Genomic DNA, 20,160 nt, shown 5'->3' with positions numbered 1-20,160 from the left:
CGACAGTGACAGTGACAGTCTCTCTAGAAATAAAACTAATATCTTGAAGTAGATGTTGTAACAATCGATTCAGTTCGATTAGGTGAACTGTATTTAGTGCTGTTGCTAAACATAAATGAAAAAATGTTTCCAAGATGATGATGATGTCAATTATAATTATTACTATACTAAGTTTTGATTACAAATACTTTATATGGATGTGTTTGAATGTATATTCATCCGCCGGGATGATAGAAATGACGTCATTACGTAAAGACGTAAAAGAACCGGTGATCCGGTTTTTTTAACCGGATCATTGAAACGAACTGTCCGAAAGAACCGGTTCGCGGAAAAGAACCGAACTTCCCATCACTAGTCGAGATTAGAGGCGATTCCAAAGAACAGGGCAACGCACGACAGACGTCTGAAAAATGGATTTAAAACAGACAGAATGGCGCTAGTTACCTACAGCTCTGAAGCGGAAAACAGAGACTTCATGGTGCTGTAGGATTTTGGGCTTCTCGTGAGCTTCCTATTGTTGTGTGGGCAGATCTCAAACGTTTTGCATTTGGTTGTGTGTTTGTGTTTGTTCTAATAAAGCTCTTTCTTTGAATAAACTGCACGTCCCTGGCATATTTTCCTTTCCTCAATAAATGAATGTCCTTGATGGTTATAATAGCGTAGTCCATAGGATAACAATGACATGAATATAAAACATAATAGCATATCACATGAATATGAATATATACAATTAAAAAATAATATGCAAATCATAATTTTATATATATGTGTAAAATTATTATAATTTGGGGGTTTAAATATATTAATTTATTACCCAGGTTGACCAATAGTAACAGATCTGCCAACCAATCACGAGTGATATTTCTTGTTTCAATGTAGTAGTTTCAACCAAGCCTGCAGTCTCCCTCTCATTTACTGAAGCTTTCGGGCCTCGATCGCCCCCCGGTGACCGGTCCCAGTATAGCCGCCCCTCTGTGATTTCTAATGGACGCGAGGCAAAGTAAATAATAAAATTACACTTCAAAAAATGTTCCCCAAAGTGAGTTTATGTCACTGAAGGCAGTTATCATCACGATGATTTCATTTCAGGTGTTCGTTTTAAAAATAAGTTTAGTTTGAGTTAGTTATTTGATGCTATAAAAACGGGGGGTGTAACGTCATGATTGACAGCTGAGACTGACGGCTTCTCTGAGTGAAGTTGTCACTGAGGCACTAACGGACTTTTTTCGAAATTTTTGGGAGCAGATTAGAGCTTTAGCTTTAATGTCTACATTTCCATTACTGTTTATTTCACACCAACATAATTAATTGTTCTGCATCTGCGAGAGTGTGGGCGGGCTTTTGATATCGCGGCTGTACTTCCTGCTCTACTTCCTGCGCTCTACTGCGCAACTCCGGTCCCGAAATCGCTACTGCGCAGACTCGGTCCCAAGATGTCAGCGCCGTGCACCCCCGCCTGAAAGCTTCAAATATGGCAAGCGGAAACGGATGATGTCGAGTCGTCCATATTTTTTTACGGTCTATGGTTTCAACCAATACTGAGTGAGGAAATTCAAGCCATTCCGGCAAGGCACCGCCCAGAGCTGCTATTCATATGCTAATTAGAGCCATTAGCGCCGGCGCCAGCATGCCTCCGCAAGCTCCACATACGTCATGGTTCGTTTCCGTCAATATGTGGCACAGACGAACGCGGTGTTCACAGGCTGTAAACTGACGTTAATTGTCGAAAATCAGGGAGATTTCCGGCCGTTTACGGGGACGAAAATCCCACTTTTCATGCAGTGTGTTGCAGGCCCAGTTCCAGAATCAAATCATTGAGGGTGCTTCTGAAATTACTGAGGGTGCTCTAAAGGCTCCACCAAAGCGGTGTAAAGTGAGAAATTTATAGTAATTTGTTTACTGGTCATTTACTTTAATGCGTTACTAGTATTAAATTACTAGTATTATTACTAGTCATCTTCCTGAGAACCCCCCCCCCCCCCCCAAAAAAAAAGGTTATGTGAATTTAGATTTTTTTTAAATTCCTATTTTATATGCGATATATTCTACTATACAGAGGACACCAGAACCCATTTATTGAGGAAATTAAAAGACATGAATAGACAAACAATGGGATTTTATTTTCATTCATCCAATCCATTTATTCAGCAGATTGATTCATGATTCATATCGCCAATGTCAAGTGATTTCAGCAGTTGGCCAGTTTGACACGCGAATCTTGAATCATGACCGTTTGATTCTTTATTTTAAGACAATAAAGTCGTATTTTTTGTTATTTTTGGACCAAAATGTATTGTCGACGCTTCAAAAGAGTCTAACTAACCATATGGACTACTTTAATGATGTTTTCATTACCTTCTGGACGTGGACAGCAAGTGGGCATACACTTACATTAAAAAAGGCCTTGTACTAAATCTACAATATCTTAAACTGTGTTCCGAGGATGAACAGAGGTCTTATGGGTGTGGAACGACATTGGGGTGAGTCATTAATGAAAGAAATTTCATTTTTGGGTGAACTAATACACTTTAAGCTGGTCAAGTGCTGGCAACTAGCTCCACTAGCTCTTATAACCAGCTCATGACCAACTAAGGACCAAAATAAACCAGCTGCCAGCTTCAAAACACAACTGACAAGCATAGGCTTATGCTGTTTTTTTGTTTTGTTTTGTTTTTTTCTCAACAGGAAATAAAAATCTATACATTCTGCTTACTTAAACTTTAAAAACGCAACTGCCTCAATTGTTGGGGGTTTACAGTGTAGTGTATATGGGGTTTGGGTTATGATTATGCGTATTGTGTTGTTGTCATGCAAAACTGTTATTATATCAATGATCATGTAGATGATAGGACAAAGAAAATTACCATCAAAAAGGCAACAAACAAATTAATATTAATTCATTTACATATTTTAATTCAAAATCATTGTCTCTTTGTCAGTAATGTAATCCAGTACTATGAAAGCAGGTCTGAAAAAATCAAACCCAAGTCATTTTGTCCATCCTTTAAAACAAGCAAGTAAAAATTCCATAATATTACACCCATTCATCGACAAACATTAAAATATAAACAGAGAAAGCAAAGTAACTCCAGCTTACTGAGTAACATTTTGTACCATGTGAATTACAATGATATCTGCTCATATATGCATAATACATATATGCAAAATGTTCGTACTACATGAGCATTTAAATATTTATATATATATATATATAGTCTATACAAGATGTGTGTAGATACACACATACACAAATACAAACAAACACATACATGGACATGCAGTGCATGCATGTGCAAATATAGCTTTCTTTTATTTAATTAAATAACATTTGCTTCCCAGAAGCACTTAAGAGCGTAGGTGTCCTATACATTGTATAAGATCATATAAAAGAATAAAATAATTAATTATAATACAAATAACAATAGTTACAATAAGATAATATTAAAAATGGACAGGCTAAAGGTACATTGGTAAGTTGATGACATTCCTGTTTGGGTTTATTACCCAGGCCAGGCAACTCTGCCCATTGTGCAAAAGGGCAAAGAGCTGCAGAAAGTTCTGAGGGTATTCAAAGTCACAGAACTGAGATTTCAGGTTCCAGAATGATAGCACGGCTCAAATTTTTGTTTCTGGACCCTCTGTGTGGATCGGCTGGAAGGAATTGCGAATACGAGCAGCTTCTGCGGCGCAAAGGTGTCCGAATGATTTGTTATACCACTCCGGAGTTCTTCCCCTGAAAAGCAGTGCACAAAATGTGACCACACTGGCATACAAACAAAGCAGTTACAGTCGAAGAATTACTAGTTTGCAGTCATGGGTAGGTTTAAGGGTAGGGTTAATGTAAAACAATATAATATATAGTTTGTACAGTAGAAAAATGATTGTGTCTATGAAAAGTATGCCTCAACCAGCTATATATACTCACTTCAGGTCCACTCTGCAGATATGGGTGAGTCTGGATTTGCCAGAGCCACACGGCTCCAGTAAGTAATTGGATTCCATCACTATTGCTCTGATGCCCCCTACAGGTAGGCAGTCCTCATGCTCGATAGACACCGACACCAGAGAACACGTCCCCCGTGGCAGATCTGTCCTCCATGACCTGAGGACAAACATTGTAACTTTATACACAATCGCTGAAGTATACACAGTAATCTGAAAGTAATCAAAGTGTATAATTTAGGCTTTTATTCACATTTAAACACTGATCAGTGGACATAAACAGAAGCTTAACGGAATCTGCTTGACGCACGAGAACAAACCTCATTGGTTCTTGCTGAAGCACAAACGTGCTGCGTAATACGAGAATAAACCTCATTGGTTCTTGCAGAAGCACAAACGTGCTGCGTAATACGAGAATAAACCTCATTGGTTCTTGCAGAAGCACAAACGTGCTGCGTAATACGAGAATAAACCTCATTGGTTCTTTCTGAAGCACAAACGTGCTGCGTAATACGAGAATAAACCTCATTGGTTCTTGCAGAAGCACAAACGTGCTGCGTAATACGAGAATAAACCTCATTGGTTCTTGCGGAAGCTCAAACATGCTGTATGGGGTGAGTGGAGTAAGACCCGAGACATCGGGTAATGTGAGACACCCCGTGTATCTGGTCAACAAAACACGTGTGTGGTCATATGACCATTATATTTTCAAGTCCCTCCAATTGCCCCTTGGCCATGAAGGAGAGGACCTCATGGTGTTGTGGCCAACGTGTTTTTTTTCTCCACAAAAATATATTTTTTTGCATGTAAAAGTACATTTTCTTGCTGATAACTTAATCAACTGTTGTACCAAAGCAAATTGAAAAAAAACTTCTATCATACACTCCTGAACAAAATCTTAAGACCAGGGGATTCATTGCAAGTTTTACACATTTCACACTTGTGGATCATAACCAGGTTGTAAGTGCTGATTCAAAATGCCAAAAGAAGAAACAGGACCAAGAGACAAAAAATAGAGAGTAGGCAATTTATTGAAAACTGCATTTAAACTGAAACAGACTGTTCATCAGCTGATCAAAAGTTTAAGACCATAGCCATAAAAAGGTCAAATCTGCACAAAAATATGGCTTTCATGGCATTGTCCTTCAAGCAGTCATACTGTTAAGATCTCCTGATGGCAAAGGCAAAAAGGCTTTCTCTCTTTGAACGCGGTAGGATTGTTGAGCTGCACAAGCAAGGCCTTTCGCAACGCGCCATCGCTGCTGAGGTTGGACGCAGTAAGACAGTCATTTTACATTTCTTAAAATATCCTGAGAGTTATGGGACAAAAAAGTCAAGTGGTAGACCCAAAAAGATTTCACCTGCACTGAGCCGCAGGATCCAACGGGTTGTCCGTGAAGATACAGGTCGATCCTCAACCCAAATTAAGGCCCTTACTGATGCTGACTGCAGCCATAAGACGTCATCTGCTAGAGAAGGGCTTCAAGAACAAAAAACGTCTTCAAAGGCCACGTCTCCTCCCACGACACAAACTTGCCTGTTTAGAATTTGCAAGGGAGCACCAAACATGGGACATTGAGAAGTGGAAGAAAGTTTTATTCTCTGAAGAGAAACAATTTAACCTGGACGGTCCTGATGGCTTTCAACGTTACTGGCATTACAAGGAGATCCCACCTGAGATGTTTTCTACACGGCACAGTGGGGGAGGCTCCATCATGATCTGGGGTGCTTTTTCCTTCAATGGGAAAATGGAGCTTCAGGTTGTGCAGGGGCGTCAAACGGCAACTGGCTATGTGGATCTGTTGCAGCGGGCATCCCTCTTGACCGAGGGCCCCCGTCTGTGCGGTAATGACTGGGTCTTTCAACAGGACAACGCTGCAATTCACAAAGCCCGCCTGACGAAGGACTTCTTCCAGGAGAATAACGTTGCTCTTTTGGACCATACTGCGTGTTACCCTGATCTAAATCCCACTGAGAACATTTGGGGATGGATGGCAAGGGAAGTTTTCAAAAATGGACGTCAATTCCAGACCGTGGATGCCCTTCGTGAAGCCATCTTCACCACATGGAGCAACGTCCCACCAGCTTCCTGGAAACAGTCGCATCAAGCATGCTGAAACAAGTTTTTGAAGTGATCAACAAGAACGGTGAGGCTACTCACTACTGAGTCTTTTTTTGACACTTTTAGTACTGTTGTGCGTTTATTTTTGGGCTATGGTTTTAAACTTTTGATCAGCTGATGAACGGCCTGTTTCAGTTTAAATGCAGTTTTCAATAAATTGCCTACTCACTATTTTTTGTCTCTTGCTCCTTTTTCTTTTTGTGGCATTTTGAAGCAGCACTTACAACACGGTTATGATCGACTAGTGCGAAATGTGTAAAACTTGCAATGAATCCCCTGGTCTTAAGATTTTTTTCAGGAGTGTACATGTTGATGAACTATCAACATATAAAACCATGTGATGATGCTAGCTTAAGATTAGCCTGAATTGCTAAGAGAGATTGATTTTTCTAAAAATGTGGTGGTGGGGTAAAGTGAGAGAAATGCTGTGGGGTAAAGTGAGAAATGAGGCACAAGTTAAGTTTAGTCTTAAACAGTTTTTTAATGTAATATTGCATTACATATGTTTTATTTGTAATGTCATAAACATTGTAGAACAAGCCATCATGCCAAGGCAATACACCAGAAAGACAACCTGGGGCACATGTTCCTATAAGTGATGTGGTGAAGAAGCTGCCTCAACCTAAAAGGCCTGGAGGAACTACAAGGAGAGAGCAACTCATCATCTTTCCTTGTAACCTTTTCCCTGTAACCTAGTGGTAGATTATGACAGTAGGCTGATGTTCTTATCCAGGTGGGTCTAGTCCTGTGTTCTGAGTCCCAGGCTGTTCCAGCTGGTTCTGACTGTGCTTTGTTCTGACCCCCAGACACTAGCTTGCTCTAAGGGTCCTGTGTTCTGACTCGCAGACTGTTCTTATCTATTGGTTATAGCTGTCATTTGAATGTTAATTAAAACATTTTGAATTGTATTATGTTGTATTTGACTTTGTTCAGAGTTACTTTCAAATGTTTAGAAATTAATCTTTTTTGCTTAATTGACCAATCCCCATGTTTCTTACTAGTCCGACATTAGTTCTGGAATGTGTGATTGTCAAGCTAGCTGTCAGGATTCTAACTGTTACAACATGTGTTGTTATGGTAGTTTCAGAGGAGAAAAGTAAGTGGTTCCCTTTACCCCCTCGATTTCTCTGGTCTGTCTCAGTTACCCCTAAGCTGGGGTAAAGTGAGACACAAGACCACTTTTTTTTAAAAACAATCATATTTTCACTGACCTTCGTCCTGAATACATTCTGATAATTTTTATTGCTAGGAAACATCCAGAATTGATGGGAAATTTGTCAATTTTACCTATATATAATTTTAGCTTGCCTAGCGGGGAACAAATGTAAAAACTGTCTCACTTTACCCAACTCTCCACTATAACACGGGAATGAACCTCATTGGTTCTTGAGGAAGCTCAAACGTGCTGCTTAACACAGGATTGACCCTCATTGGTTCTTGAGGAAGCTCAAACGTGCTGCTTAACACAGGATTGACCCTCATTGGTTCTTGAGGAAGCTCAAACGTGCTACGTAACACAGAATTGACCCTAATTGGTTCTTGAAGAAGCTCAAACGTGCTGCCTAACACAGGATTGACCCTAATTGGTTCTTGAGGAAGCTCAAACGTGCTACGTAACACAGGATTGACCCTAATTGGTTCTTGAGGAAGCTCAAACGTGCTGCCTAACACAAGAATAAACCTCATTGGATCTTGCTGAAACTCAAACATACTACTTAACAAAAGAAAATGAACCTCATTGGTACTTGCACGTCAAGGTGCAACCTCATGTGTGAGTTGATGAATGTTTATATGTGAATAAAAGCCTAAATTCAAAGTATCAGTTGCGCCAAAGTTTCAAAGTGGTAGTTGTGTAGCTGTCAATGGAGGGAAAGAAAGATGGGTGAACTATCACTATAATGCTAACAACAATGGAAGCACTTGGGAGAGAAATGTCAGAAAACGTATTTCATTGCATAAAAGAGGACGATGGTACTAGAGGCCAAAGCAACATTGTAAGTGTGAAAATATAGCAAAAGTAACAGAGACTCTAAAAGAATGGACTTGTGACAAGCTCCTGAAACATACAGGCTTTCACTTTAAGCTTTCATTTCATGATGAGTGATTGTTTTTCTAAGAAAAGAATAGGAGAAATGCCAAGCAAGTGTCTCAGAGCTGGCAAAAGCTGTGAGAAGAGTGTTTGATCTCACACAGAAAACACAAGTGCAGAAGTGAATTGCATTGTTGTTGTCTACACTGGAACTGCCTACAGTAGCCAAAGCACAAGCAACTCTTTTCCAAGGCCAATGGCTGTAAAGAAATATACCTTTGCATAAATATAATGTGCAATACATGGTATGTTGGCGCATCAATAATAACGGATTCACACGTGTTTACTGTATGACTCCTGGACATTAGTGCAATCATCTTTACCTTGATTATAATTTGCATCCATCAAAGCTTAACTAGCGAGAAGATGCTTTGCTTTATCCAGCCAAGAAATGTGCTTTGCATATCAGCTAGCCATACAGCGGTGGGATGTTTTGACGGTCTGTTCAGTCTGTATTTCACACAGCGCGATGCTTGCGCTCTTCAGAAACAATGACAGAATATAACAAAGCTACGCATTGTTTTAAATCTAAACAGACACTGGAATCAATAATTTACTGAAAACTGATCACGAGTAACTGTTCTCTCTGCCATGATTTAATAAGCCTGGTTTTCTTTACATTAGTTCTGTTTTGGACTGATTGTTTCAATGCATTCGCTTACTGGATAATTGGACTGAAAACTTTCCCGGAAAGTAGTGGCCTAAAATGATCTAATCGCAAGCAGAGGAGTGAAATCGGGTTAAGAAGTTAGAACAGAAATTTCCAAAAACTAAAAAACACACATAACCTATAGCAGGGGTGTCCAATCCTGTTCCTGGAGGGCCACTGTCCTGCAGAGTTTGTCCTGCTCCAACCCTGAATAAGCACACCTGTAGCAGCTAATCAAGGTCTTATTAGGCATACTAGAAACTTCCAGACAGGTGTGTTGAGGCAAGTCGGGGCTAAACTCTGCAGGACAGTGGCCATCCAGGACCGACTTTGGACACCCCTGCTCTATCGAATGACTTTTCCATGACTTGAATATTTTACTAATTTATATGACATTCATAGGTCTGGAACCAACCTGAGCACTACAAAGTCTCTGCTGGGATGTGGGGGCATACAGTTGAGGACATACTGGAACACTTCCGTCTGCCTGTCCAGGACCTCACACACTTTCCAATTCATCAGATCCACGTCCCACAGGTGGCGTTCACGAAGAACACGGTTCAGAACCACAGACGGAGGAGCCTCCACCTCCACCGAGACCCTCCAACGTCGCAAAGGGTTCCCATCTCCCACCTGGAGTTAAACAAAAGCACTTTACTTAGTATTCAAGTTTTAGTATTAATGCACGTACATGAAATCAGATATAGTAAAGTATCCTTATTTGGCGTGCTGTCCGAAGGAGGGCTCTAAGCTCTGAATTTGACCCAAACCCAGAGTACTCCTCCTTTTTGACTGGGATAGGAACCAGCAAAGAGTGTGGGGAAGACATGTATGCATGTTCGCTTCATTAAAATGCGGAAATATTTGTAAACATGTCTGGATTTGCAGACACAATGTTGTGCCTTCTATATTAGATCTGACAGGTATGGTGCAACACACTTATGTGATTAAAACGTTTTTATGTATGTAATAGTAGTCCTGGGGCTATGTGTTTTCCAGACTGGCTACCAAAACGTAAGCCTGTCGGCAGGCCAGTGAATCTCAAATGGTGAAATAATATTCCCTTCTTGATCTGGGCGCGCGTACATGTTTGTGTGTGAGTGTGTCTGCGCGGTTCACGCTTATATCCACAGATCATGCGGACCAAGTAATACAGAAATAACATTCCAATCAATTGCGAGTGGATGAGAAATAAATCATTGTGTTTGTTTGATAAAGACGTTTACAAGCCCTGTGGTTGAGAGAATCATTCCGGTGCTGCTTTTAAAACAATCCTTCCTTCATGTGAACTGACAGGGGAGCTGAAGCTCATTAAATATGCAAATCTTATCCAATCCTAACCGTGGGCGTTTACTTCCAAGTCTCCAGTGCGTCGCGCCCATCAAAATCCAGCGTTCAGGAGAGAGCCTCAAAACCAGTGTAGAAAATAGCCTATTACTTATTAGTTATTTTTTTTAATGTAAAAACTATGCAAACATCAATAGTTGACCTCAGACAACAGTATAAAAATTAAATAAAAAGCCAGTTCATGACACGTGTAATTAGCTTTATGAAATGTTTATGTTGTGGTGCAAAAGCCTGAATTGTCTATTCATACCTTCTTATAGGACAGCTCGGTGTTGCCGGTGCTCTGGCAGGACACCCAACCTTTGGCCTTTTCCCGTGATTCTTTGAGGAGACCCTGCAGCCTGGCCTCTGTGAACGCAGGCCAGGAGCCTTCATCTTCCCCCTCTTCCTCTTGATGTTGCCGCTTGCAGAGCTCCTCAATCGTGGGAGCCTGAAGCTCTGCCTCCACGTAAGAGTTCCTCGATTGTGTCACCATTTCATGTGGAATCTGAGGGGAAATAAAACAATTTGTATTCCACATTAGGGAGAATTGAAAAGGCCCATAACATTTATTTTTTTAATTTTACATAGACTGTGAGTGCATTGAGGGCATAATGAAATACACATTCTATTAATTGAAAGAAAGTTTGTCAAGTTATCCTCATTTGAAATAGGTGTGTGTATGTGTCTCACCTCAAACAAGCGGTTGCACTCTGTGATCATGTGTGCCAGGCCCTGAGTGGCAGCAAGGTTTTCATTCAGGTCCTTTTGGTCTGGCCTCCCTGTAGCATACTTTTTCTGCATCTGCATAGCTCTGTAGACAAGAATATGCTTTAGTTAATACATTTTTTATAAAATATATTTAAATATTTATTTATTATTACAAAATGTTGAATAAAAATGTATTAAAATAATACAATGTAAAATAATAATTATAATTGTGTAATAATAATAGTTAAAGTCAAAATATTTAAGTCAAGTAATACATAAACTCAGTATTGTAGTGTTGAATTTTTATGTATAGTTGAAATGGCAAATGTATTTATACTATGGGTATTAATAAAGCTTTCTAACATAACATAACATAACATAACATAACATAACATAACATAACATAACATAACATAACATAACATAACATAACATAACATAACATAACAACATAACATAACATAACATAACATAACATAACATAACATAACATAACATAACATAACATAACATAACATAACATAACCATTGATAACATAACCATTGATATAAGATATATGTGCTACCTTGGTGTAAGATTGTCCTTCTTCAGGATGTTGAGATGAAAAAGTGAAGGTGCCAAACAGACTGCAATGTTCATGGGTGTCATCTGATTCTCTTGCACCGAAGTGACATCGCTCAGGAAGCAGAGCAGTGTTTGCAATACTTCCCTGTTTTCATCTGACATCAGCATTATGGCCGCCTGCACGGCCTGTAAGCGCTGCTCTTTGGGCACATCTAAAGAGGAAACGAGGATCAGATGAGTAAAGGAAGTGTTTGTCTTCCTGAATGCATGGGATGGATGTAGGAGAAGAGTTCAGGAGGGAGTGTTTCTTACATTGGTAAATGTGGAGGAAGGTTTCACCCAGTTTGCTGGTCAGAAGTGGCTCAGGCAGATCCCTGAAGAACTGTTTGACCATGTCGGCCACATCATACGCAGACTGGTCTTCATAGTTGACATCATCTGGAGAGCACTCGTTCATCTGTCTGAGAGCTTGGATGCGAGACTTCACTCCAGACTTGCGAAAAAGGCCAACCTAGGAAACAGAAGACAATTTTAGGTTGACTTACAAGATAATGGAAATGTAATGTGTACATACAGTATAATGTACATTTGCATTTAGAAGAATAATAACATGTAATTACTGTTTTCGGGTTGCCATTACATATTTATAGTTTTGTTGATTTGATGAGCCTGACTGACCTGATCAAGGCACTGGCTCCTGAGGTAGCGTAAAGCCTGCTGTACGCCAAGAGGCAGAGGCTGTCCGAAGCGTTGCACCTGCACAATAAGTGGAACCCCAAACACATTCTTATCTTTATAGTCTGGAACCTTCATCCTCTTCATAAACTTTGGCACAGACCTGAGAGACAAAGAATAATTGTGAGATTTTTTATAAAATATAACCTATATAACAGTGTTATTTTTTATATTTCATGGTTTAAGAGTAGTAAAGCCATAAATACAAGTAAATGAAACAATAAAGCTTTAAAAACAGTGAGGTCATCACAGTTTTATCAACAGCAGGCTGCTGTGATAAAATGACCAGTAGAGGGTGCATGGGTTAGGATTTACTGGTACTCCCTCCTGAGCTAATCACAACACAACCACTTAGAGACTGAAGCTTTAAAACACAGTAAAACAGAAACATAAATCCCATAGGATCTGATTAATTTTTAACAGATTCTTACCAGGTCCAGCCATGTTTGTTGGACATGGAATACTTCTCCATAATGGCAGTGAGACGGAGCAAGGAAAATTTCTGTAGCAGACTAAGCTGGGCCGCAGACTGGCTGGAGATCTGGAGACAGGCGACCGAATGGCTGAGGCGGTTGGAAATCTGGAAGCTCGGCCATCGCAAGCTAAACAAAGAGAAGGGACCGTGTTAGGGATTCAAACCTGAGGACACATTAATGGCTGACTTAAACCACCTAGCATTTGGACAATGTGAAAACTACTACATAAAGGTTTTGTTGTACCAATTGTTTTTTGCTGATTAACTTCTACAGTTCTGAATGCAACACATATATCATAGCATTGCTAGCTCTGAATCTTACCGCTTTGGTCTGGTAAGTGAAGCCCCGACACCAGAGTCTCTCCTTTCCCTCATTCCTGTGGATTCTGTTTCATTAAGTGACACCCCATCCCTGTCTACGTCACTGAGGGTAGCCTGACCCTCCAGAACTGAATGTCCCTCAAAGTCCAGCGTGATCTGGCTGGATGACTGCAGGTCCCCTCTTCTCTCTCCACTAAGATCAACTCGCTCCTTCCCTGCATTTTCACCATTGGGCAGTACATTCTGGGACCAGTGGTCCACGATCTGTTGCAGCCCATTAACATGCTGCAATATATCATCCAAATGTGGGAAAAGGTCTTCCTTTTCCAAGTCTATGAGGTCGCCAGTGCTGGCATAGAGGTGTGAGCCAGGTACGTTGTCGTAAATGCTGATCCGACTGCCTCGTGTGCAGCACTGCGTTATAGGGCGAGGTTCTTTGATGCTGGGTGGACGTTGGACATCCGAGTCCATGCTTGCCGAGTGCCAGTTGATGGAGGTTGCCATTGAGGGCGAAAGACTCTCAATGGACAGAGCTTTGGGAAAGGTTCCAGGTTTGTGATCTTTAGGAATATGCACCACTAGGTCCTCGTAGGAGCGGAACTCATTGCGGCGGTTCTGCTCAGCCACACGCTTACCCTGGATGAGACTGGAAAACACATCCAAGTCCTCCAGGTACATCCCGCTCCGCTTGTGACTGGCCCGGTGGACGTTGCGTTCCTTCAGGTTTGGTGTACTGACAGCACTCCCACTGGACTGGCTGCTGCTCCCTTCGCTGCTGGATTGGGATCGCAACCCCATGCCGGAAAGTGGCTCCGCTAGATTCATGTCGCAATTGATGATTTCCACACAACGGAGAGTTTTCACAGCCTGGGGTTCTTGTTGGAGAACTGGAGCACTTATACCAAGACTCCTGTTCCCTCCGCCACCCATTGCTCCCCGTAACTGCAAAGCCTCCATGCGGCGTAAGAACTCCTTAGCTCGTGTCCGTCCTCGCTTGCCATGCTTTACAGGCAGCGAACCATAGCTCGAAATATCTGAAGAGAGATGTGTTACACCAAGTGATGTGTGGTCGGGCATTGCTGCAGAGTCCGAGCAGGTGCGGCGCGAGCTGTCAGAGTCTTCCGCACTGTGTGCAGGAATACCTCCGCTTCCACCGCTGCTCTCGCTGTGGAGTGAGGAGACCTCCGGCTCGCTCAAGTCTGTTAGAACACTCTCACTGCTGGTTGTTGTCCTCAGGGCAGAGTTCTCTCCGGAATTCTTGTTTTCCACACCCCTCAGCAGGCAATCAATGTCTTGGAGCCTGGACCAACGGCGACTGCTCCATTCAAAGGTCCACTTGTCACTGATGGCAAAGAGGTCATCTTCATCTGAGTCTTCGCTCTGCAAATCAACAAGGGCATTAATAAATATGTCATTCTTTTTTAATTACATACCCTTTCCTTTACAAGGTCAGCAATTCAGCACAACACTTGAATACATCCAAATCCTTCAAGAAATCCTTTCTTTCACTCTCTCTTTTTTTTCCTTTTTCCTTCTCCACAATCCAGAACCCCCAGTGGTAACAGTTTAGATTCACTCAAATGGCTTTTTCATGTTTTCAAAGGGCACATTCCTTCCTCTGTTAAATGATTGCATAACCAGCATGATATAACAGTTTATATTCAATATCTTTAGATGGTACAATACGTTAGGAAAGAAAGCAGAAATATCAATTTACACAAAACAATGCTAGTGCCTTTCTCATATATCAGTCTTATTGTAGTTGTTTGTTTGTTTTTTAACGTGGCATTTTGTGCAAGTCATTATATATGGAGTTTTACAGGCATGGGTTACATGAATTAACTAGAACAATGCACATATCTTGCAATTATTGAAATTATGCATCACTTACTTTTTTCTTGGGAAGGTTTACATCAAGTTTCATAGAGGCACACTTGTTCAGTGTATTCAGTCGCCTAATGGGGTGGAAAAAAAATAGATATTTTGAAAAGCCTTTTTTTTTACCAACTGACTTTATCTTGCACTGCATATACCAATGTGGACACAATAAGCCTTCGGTGGCCATTTTTTATATAATCAAGCTATAAGATCTATTTCCCTGCTATCCAACAATCAGCTCTGATGAGCAGCAAACCGAATTAGGTACAATAATTGGCCAATGTACTACTCTCTCTCATGTATGCTTGCTTTTAATTGGCGAAAGCTTTTGAGCTGCAGTTGTCCAATGGCCTTCAAGAGCATATAATGTGGTGCTGATTCCACCTGCCACATAGTCAGTCTGAGAGGCCTGTTTTTACTCTCATATTAAAAAAACTGAACAAAAACCATTAGAGCTTGCTTTTCTTTGATGCCATTCCTAAAACCTCCTGAAAATAGGCAATTTTCAGTCATTTGCGTGGTCCATCAAATATGAAAACCTCTTTTAGGATGAAAATAAAACAGCATTTTGAGCTTTAGACAAAGTTGTGGGCTCAAGCTTCTCCTTGAACTAGTCTTTTTGAATCACAGAGTATATGTTTAAATTACAACCTTTCACAATAAAGGTCTTGAAGCAACACCGCAACATCAATATTTCCACTAAAAAGTCAAAGAAATAAAGAAGTCTCTTTCTGGATCTGAAAGTGTGCGGGGAAGATTTATTAGAAGTTGTTAATGTTGTAAAGGGAAAGAAACGAATAATGTGGAAAAGATGACAACACATCGCGTGCCTCAGGCATGCATGGAAAGCAGGCCGCTGTTTGTGATGTAATAATCATGACATTTTATGACTCTTTATATTGTTCAGTGGTCTGTGTGAGTGCCATGACAGCAAATGCTTAAGATATAAAACATGAATCGCAGAACACAGTGGATGCGTAATGTAGCAAACTGAAAGACATTGGCCACAGTCAATGGAGAACAAAGATACTGTTTCCAATAAGACAAGGAATCACCATTAACTTTGTTTTCATTTAATATATTTAAACAAAGAAGTATCTTTATTAACATAGTTTTTGATTGAGGTATCAAAATTGTAAGAACTTCGGTGCTACTGACCATTTGAATTATTGATTTCACGAAAACCCTACACAACATCTGTTTGATGACTTCCTGATAATTAATTTACCAAAACAAGTTTTGGTAGAGCAGCAAGTCTTTATCAGAAAAATGTAGAGAGCAAAGTGTCAGAAAGGTTAAAGATGTTAGCTTTGTCACTGGCACTTACAAACATCCCCAACTAACAAACTTCTTTTGCGCTCTTACTGGGCATGTCGTGCTAGAATTGTTTACTGAGCTGTTCTCCTCCGGGGGCTGTAGAAAAGTGAGAAGTCAGGGGGAGAGGTGGGAATGTCGGACATTGTTTCCCATACAACAGTAAACAGGTTTGGAATTTCGATGAGATGCTTAAGGGTTGTTTAGAGTCACAGTAGACCAGCTTGAGTACGCCCCCCTTTGCCCCCAATGCTCTCCTACCAGGGTAGTCTCCAAGGAAACCAAAGTTACTGGAGGGCTCTTTTCATCTTAATTTGGGAACTCAAATTCAGTGTCTAAACAAGAGGAAAAGCTAACTCATTGAGAACATTCTGTACTCTATTTCTGGGGAAACACAATGAGTGTAATTCACTTTATTAAGTCAGTAGTTGCTTTAATCGTTTCATTATTTACTTCTGAATTACAAGATTGACATGAGAAAAACTACACCAGGGTTATATAACACGCAATGATAACAATGAAAAAGACAGGCCTGTTGTCACTACTGATGACTTTTTAAAAGCCATTGATTTGCCATTGCAATGTCTGTGAAGTTTTATAACCCTCGACCACTACAAAATAAATCTTTTAGAGTAGAAAAGCTGCAGGAGTAGATCTACATGAAATCCTGTAACTGACCATTAGTTTATCACCATAAAAGTCATGAGTAATGACAAGGTCCTAAGAGTCACATTTTTATTTTTGTTTTAATGCTGTCATTGTGTATTGCATTAATTAAGCTCAAGTCCGGTGTAGTTTCTCTAATGTCAATCTTCCTGTAATGCAGAAGCAAATAATGTCATGATTGAAGCAACAACCAAAAAAGTTTGTAAATTACGAAATTAATTCATTATGTTTCCCAAGAAATACAGAAAGTTCTAAATAAGTTTTTTTTTTTAAAGATTCTGAAATTGAGGTGTTCATTATGTTCAATGGTTTATGGACTATATAGACTTTTTTGTCTATGAAGTATACTGTCCTTACCGGCATAGAGGTTCCACAAGGTCTTTGTCCAAGAAGTCATGGTCTTTCTTCACAGGAGAGATATCAATTGGAAACTGAGAATCTGTACAGAAACACAGGCATATCCCATTTCAACAATCAAGCTCATTATAGTTAAATGCTAGAAAAAAGAAAAAAAAGATGTCTTTCAGGGATCGTAATGATTTCCCTCTGATTCATTAACAGGCCAATCTTGCATGTTCACAATGAACACAGAGGAATTCAGGCGCCCACACTCTTAAAAAAAAAACTGACAACACATTCTTTCCAGAGCGATAGCCAAGGCAAAGAGAGTGGCTAACTTGTTTTAGACTTCCAGATGCTAATAAAGGGAGACAGGGTTTGCCCCCAAAAAACTGAGCTTGGCTTTGAGAAGCCATTACGTCTTCCACTTAGTATGGTGTCCAACTTATGTAACAGGGTGACTGGATCCAGACTGAGATTCCTCTGGTACAATTAAATGTTTCATCATATTTTTTTGCCTTTGCAGAGCGAAGTAAAAACACAGATTCAGAGACAGTCACTGTGTTCCGGCATTGAAACGCTGGAAATTCCAAAACAACATTGTAAAGAGATGCATTATGGGAAGATTCTACTCTGCACTTTGATTCTGTGTCTGCCACTGAGATGACAATGTAGTATTAATATAAAAATGAACAAAGAATGGATTGTATAATCGGACACCATTTCCCTTACATAATAAGTAGCAAATTCGTTCAATCAATCGTTCAATCAAAAATGTGGATTTAAAAAAGTAAAATTTATATAGTTATAATGCCCCTGTTATTCTTATCTTTTCCCATTACTACCTTCCATCCAATGTGCAATATAACTGTTTGTGAATGTAAAAGGTTGTACAGTCTCACTTCCTGCATATCTATCCTGCTTGCAAATTTGCATAATGCCAACCCATGTTCTTAATTGGCTGGCCATGAACAACGTCTACTTTGACCCGTTCTCAAACAAAGTAGCTGTTGCTGAGGCCTAGAAGAGTTCAGTTCGTGTTGTGGACATGTCAAAAAGATGCTATTTTTAGCGCTGTAAATCCACTTTGCATGCCCTTCAAAAAGATAAGGACTTGCACAGGAATTGAAACGGAAAAAACAATGCCATCATTCCTGTTTGTATTACTGTCTATCAAGTGCTGAGGAAGCTCCAGAGCTGACATTTGTGTCGGACACATATAAATCTATTGGAGGACACCTCCAAAAAACTTAAGAAATTTTAAAATAGCATAATCTTGCTATAAAAACCATGAGCCAATGTCTTATTTCTTATGTCTTATTAACTATAATTTAATTTTGTAATTAAATATCCAGTTGTGGAAATACACAAAAACTTCAAATGGATAGTAAATATCTATTGTAATTAAAAAAAATAAAAAATATCCCAGAACACCTGGGGTGCATAGTCTTAAAACATGCAGATGGAATATAAAATGAAAAGAAAAATGAAGTGTTCACACAATTTCATTCAAAGACTAACACTCCAACATCAAAAGCGTTCACCAAGGGCGAGTGAAAAAGGCAGTGTTTTTGTGGCAAGGCAATTCCCATGACCTCTGTTTCTCTTTGAAGATGTCATACTCTAGTATGTTCAAGTGGTACCTCTTAACTGGAACCAGTTTGACCAATGACCTGTACCTCTCAGCATTTCAGCTGAAAATTTCAGATGTAGAAGGTAAATGAGACTTTTTTTTGAGGAGGAATGAAAAAGTTACACATCACACCACAGGGGAAACGAATGAGCTTAAACCAGCTTAACATCATGAGGTCTGGCAGCCATTAATACGAGTCTGTCATGAACGACATCGGAACCTAGACCCCACATTAAAAGGTTAGTTCACCCAAAAATGAAAATTCTCTCATTAAAAGCTTGTGTTTGCCCTGAATCATGCTGATGTCATACAATTGTTTCGAAGTCTGAATAGGAGTACCATTCTCCCTCGAAACAGTTTTAACTACAACTTTACAGTTGGGTGTGATGACATTTGTAAGGTTTTCTAAGTTAATGTTCTCGTGTGGTGAAGTGTTACCTTCAAAGAGCTGGGCGTACTGGGGGAATCCTGCCGCCCGTAGCCAGTCACAAGCTTCCTTTGCCTCGATTTCTGCAACACAAAATGTTTGTACTTGTCAGACTCATAAAGCAAGCTATCTGTTCAAAATATAAAGACAGAAGAAACAAGATTACAGGACTCGGTTTTGTGGGTTGCTACGAACTTTGAGATCATAATGACCACATAATGACAAAGCCAGGCATCATAACATTCACAATCCTGTGCATCTCAGCATTTAAGACACTCTCAATATAGAAAAGATAAACCTCGGGGTGATTTACAATTCAGGAAAGGGGCTGAAGCGCGAAGGTGTGCCCAGTGGAGGTAACCTGCCGGGGCTTTACTGCTAATTCTACCGCAAGGCTTCTGAAGGAAATGAGCATTAGAGGGCAGGCCCAGGGGAAGACCATCAAAGGATTTGCCTTAGTTGCTGAAAGGAGCAGTCACTGGCAGTGGTTGAGAAGGAGATAGCATTTGGAATCAAATGGGCACTTAGTCCCCTTACGACACACACCCAGGTCTGATCAGCAGAACTGAAGATGTGTCGTACAGGAGGAAACATCACCATGGTCACCAATGAAACCCCCCAACCTAGATGATTCCTCAAAACCCACTCAAGATAAGTATCGGATTGAATCAGTTGGGACTGCAACATCCAGTCCTATTATGTAATATAGTGAGTGGCAAAACTTTCACTCAGTATATTTATATTATGACGCAGTGACAAGTTGGCTGAATAGCTCCGCCCACCGTGCAATCTCATTGGTCCAAATTCCATCTCCACATGACTGTTAACTCTTTCCCCACCAAACACGGAATTTTCCGTTATTTGTGAGAAAGCGCTTCAAGGCCAGAAACGGAATTTTCCGGGTGTCCTGTCGTACGCTAGGGGGCGCTATTGTGCATCTTCTGAAGGAGTACTCAAAACACACATGA

General features: G+C 40.3%; 1 protein-coding gene across 8 annotated transcripts in view; it reads right to left on the bottom strand.

Moving 5' to 3' along the window:
- Positions 1-2,892: 2,892 nt before the first annotated feature.
- stard13b (StAR related lipid transfer domain containing 13b) overlaps positions 2,893-20,160 on the bottom strand; it is a 136,765-nt gene continuing 119,497 nt past the window's right edge. For all 8 annotated transcript variants that reach the window (XM_067450401.1, XM_067450400.1, XM_067450399.1 and 5 more), the window contains 13 exons: positions 19,204-19,275; positions 17,151-17,232; positions 14,827-14,890; positions 12,937-14,315; positions 12,571-12,741; positions 12,083-12,242; positions 11,717-11,915; positions 11,406-11,616; positions 10,822-10,942; positions 10,400-10,636; positions 9,218-9,435; positions 3,926-4,102; positions 2,893-3,733 (listed from right to left, as the gene is read on the bottom strand). In XM_067450401.1, the coding sequence (XP_067306502.1) occupies positions 3,616-3,733; positions 3,926-4,102; positions 9,218-9,435; positions 10,400-10,636; positions 10,822-10,942; positions 11,406-11,616; positions 11,717-11,915; positions 12,083-12,242; positions 12,571-12,741; positions 12,937-14,315; positions 14,827-14,890; positions 17,151-17,232; positions 19,204-19,275 (3,209 nt within the window). In that variant the 3' untranslated portion in view covers positions 2,893-3,615. The remainder of the gene's footprint in view (positions 3,734-3,925; positions 4,103-9,217; positions 9,436-10,399; positions 10,637-10,821; positions 10,943-11,405; positions 11,617-11,716; positions 11,916-12,082; positions 12,243-12,570; positions 12,742-12,936; positions 14,316-14,826; positions 14,891-17,150; positions 17,233-19,203; positions 19,276-20,160) is intronic.

The sequence above is a fragment of the Pseudorasbora parva genome, chromosome 8 (genome assembly GCF_024679245.1).
Source record: "Pseudorasbora parva isolate DD20220531a chromosome 8, ASM2467924v1, whole genome shotgun sequence".
Lineage (NCBI taxonomy): Eukaryota > Metazoa > Chordata > Actinopteri > Cypriniformes > Gobionidae > Pseudorasbora > Pseudorasbora parva.
This window is presented reverse-complemented; position numbering and strand designations above follow the sequence as displayed.